Below are 3,261 nucleotides of genomic sequence, written 5' to 3'. Positions count from 1 at the left end.
CCCATACTTTCAGTTACCCGCGGTTTAACGCGGCCCGAACATATTATAGGGAACCAACAAGAACCAGGGACCAGGGGCTGCCAGGAAGGTAAATTTCCCCCATTGAAATGAATGGGTTCACTCCTATCAGTGGTTCTGGGCTTCCACGGTGGGTCTTGGAAGGTATCTACCGCAGACACGGGGTGACAACTGTATTTGCAGATGTGTTAATGTATTAGAGACAAAAGTCACCATTTTTAGTTTAGTTTATTTCATGAATTAAGCATTTCAATCTGGCTTCATTTATGCTTTACTTGTGCTCCAAACCATATCATCAGTTCCCAACAAGCACACTCCATCCTTGTTTTCAAATATAATAACTACTAAATGGCAATGTCTTTAAAGTACAACACAAAGACAACTTTTATTTCAACAAGCTAAACTGAAGAACTTGTGTTCCATTTTAAACATTGCATAAGAATCTCAAGATATTTTGGATATATTTATCAAACATATTAAATCAAATCTGAATATTAATCTTGCACTTTTACAAAAATTGCAAATCACTTTGAATATTAAGAGTAATGTCCTTTCAAGATTCAATAAATAAATTGCAAATAAAGAAATCTTAACAAAATCAAGCTGCAATTCAAGCAGTTCACAAACAGAAAGTTCGAGTTTCATATCCAGTCATACTAGTGATAGATTCTTAGTCTCCACTAACCTGTATGGACCATTGAAACTCATTTTAAATCTTGTGCAATTAATCTGCACAAGATTAATCACAACTTGTGCACTTCTTCAAAAGATATAGAATGTTGAAATAGTTGGTGTCATGCCATTTAAATTTTTCACTGTTCATTGAAGTCTTCCATACGCTTAAACAATTTTGAGCATGATTCAATACAAGACACATCAGTGAAGCAAATAACGTTGCTACAAAGGCCAGTCTTGAAAGTTTTGTTTTCAGGAAGGTAGCTTTAGAAAGTTGCATTCATGCCTAAAACTAAAACAAAACAATCTAATAAGATATATTTATGCATGCACTCATGGTTTGTGCTTCTTTGATTTAAAAAAAAATCACAGTTTTATTGTTGTGTATTACCTGTCAGCAGCTAGCATTCTTAGACAAATTAGAACATTAGTTCTGATTTAATTAATTGAAATATTGCATATCAATCAAATGTCAGTTTTCATAACAGCAAAATCATTTAGTTATAAACAACTAATCAACTAATGAATTTATCAAAGCTTTCTACAGTTAATTGAAGAAGAATGCATACATTTTAAATGTTCCAAGAACAAAAGGCTGGCCATGTGAACCAAGTTAATCAAATAAAATCCAGCTTATTTTTTGTGGCTTTTTTTCACAGAAATTTCTTCTATCTTGTGAATCCCTAAAAGCTGAACTGTGGATCCTCTCTAAAGATTCTTGATTCCCATCTGAACTGAAGATCTTCCCTCAACTTGTAGCTTTCAGCAACTCAATTTTGTTAACAAAAAACACCGCGAACCATGAGCATTCATCAAATTCTATCCTTTGTTTTCAAACCATTTGATTACAAGAATGTTTCTTCTTTTGCCTTTTTTTTAAAAAAGAATCATCTCCAAAGACAAATATGTTGTGTGCATGTGTTTCACATTAAGGGAATGTAGTTCTAATTCCAGATCATACCTCAGATATTAATCAGCATATGCCATTTGTTTTAAAAAGGTTTGCGTTATAATTAACAGATACTCATCACAGTCATAGAGATGTACAGCATGGAAACAGACCCTTCAGTCCAACCCATCCATGCCAACCAGATATCCCAACCCAATCTAGTCCCACCTACCAGTACCCAACCCACATCCCTCCAAACCCTTCCTATTCATATACCCATCGAGATGCCTTTTAAATGTTGCAGTTGTACCAGCCTCCACCATTTCCTCTGGCAGCTCATTCCACACACGTACCACTCTCTTCGTGAAAAAGTTGTCCCTTAGGTCCATATTATATCTTTCTCCTCTCACCCGAAGCCTACACCCTCTAGCTCTTTACTCCCCCACCCCAGGGGAAAAGACTTTGTCTATTTACCCTATCCATGTCCCTCATGATTTTGTAAATCTCTATAAGGTCACCCCTCAGCCTCCGACGCTCCAGGGAAAACAGCCCCAGCCTGTTCAGCCTCTCCTTATAGCTCAAATTCTCCAATTCTGGTAACATCCTTGTAAATCTTTTTCTGAACCTTTTCACATTTCACATCATCTTTCCGATAGGAAGGACACAAATCTTCCTACAGTGGCCTAACCAATGTCCTGTACAGCCGCAACATGACCTCCCAACTCCTGTACTCAATACTCTGACCAATAAAAGAAAGCATACCAAACACTTTCTTCACTGTCCTAACTACCTGCGACTCAAATTTCAAGGAGCTATGAACCTGCACTCCAAGGTCTCTTTGTTCAGCAACACTCCCTAGGACCTTACCATTAGAGTCACAGAGTCATACAGATGTACAGCATGGAAACAGACCCTTAGGTCCAACCCATCCATGCCGACCAGATATCCCAACCCAATCTAGTCCCACCTGCCAGCGCCTGGCCCATATCCTTCCAAACCCTTCCTATTCATATACCCATTCAAATGCCTCTTAAATGTTGCAATTGTACCAGCCTCCACCACATCCTCTGGCAGCTCACTCAATACACATACCACCCTCTGCGTGAAAAAGTTGCCCCTTAGGTCTCTTTTACATCTTTCCCCTCTCACCCTAAACCCTCTAGTTCTGAACTCCCCAACCCAGGAAAAAGACTTTGCCTATTTATCCTAACCATGCCCCTCAGAATTTTGTAAACCTCTATGAAGTCACCCCTCAGCCTCCGAAGCTCCAGGGAAAACAGCCCCAGCCTGTTCAACCTCTCCCTGTAGCTCAAATCCTCCAACCCTGGCAACATCCTTGTAAATCTTTTCTGAACCCTTTCAAGTTTCACAACATCTTTCTGATAATAAGGAGACCAGAATTGCACGCAATATTCCAACAGTGGCTAACCAATGTCCTGTACAGCCGCAACATGACCTCCTAACTCCTGTACTCAATATTCTGACCAATAAAGGAAAGCATACCAAACCCTTCTTCACTATCCTATCTACCTGCAACTCCACTTTCAAGGAGCTATGAACCTGCACTCCAAGGTCTCTTTGTTCAGCAACACTCCCCAGGACCTTACCATTAAGTGTATAAGTCCTGCTAAGATTTGCTTTCCCAAAATGCAGCACCTTGCATTTATGTGAATTAAACT

The 3,261-nt window shown here is 39.1% G+C and overlaps 1 protein-coding gene across 1 annotated transcript in view; it reads right to left on the bottom strand.

Annotated features, from left to right (window-relative positions):
* Positions 1–208: 208 nt before the first annotated feature.
* Positions 209–3,261, bottom strand: part of LOC122540730 (tudor domain-containing protein 15-like) — a 14,660-nt gene continuing 11,607 nt past the window's right edge. The window contains exon 3 of the mRNA XM_043676872.1: positions 209–985. Coding sequence (XP_043532807.1) covers positions 960–985 — 26 coding nt within the window. The 3' untranslated portion in view covers positions 209–959. The remainder of the gene's footprint in view (positions 986–3,261) is intronic.

This window comes from Chiloscyllium plagiosum, chromosome 3 (assembly GCF_004010195.1).
Source record: "Chiloscyllium plagiosum isolate BGI_BamShark_2017 chromosome 3, ASM401019v2, whole genome shotgun sequence".
Taxonomy (NCBI): domain Eukaryota; kingdom Metazoa; phylum Chordata; class Chondrichthyes; order Orectolobiformes; family Hemiscylliidae; genus Chiloscyllium; species Chiloscyllium plagiosum.
This window is presented reverse-complemented; position numbering and strand designations above follow the sequence as displayed.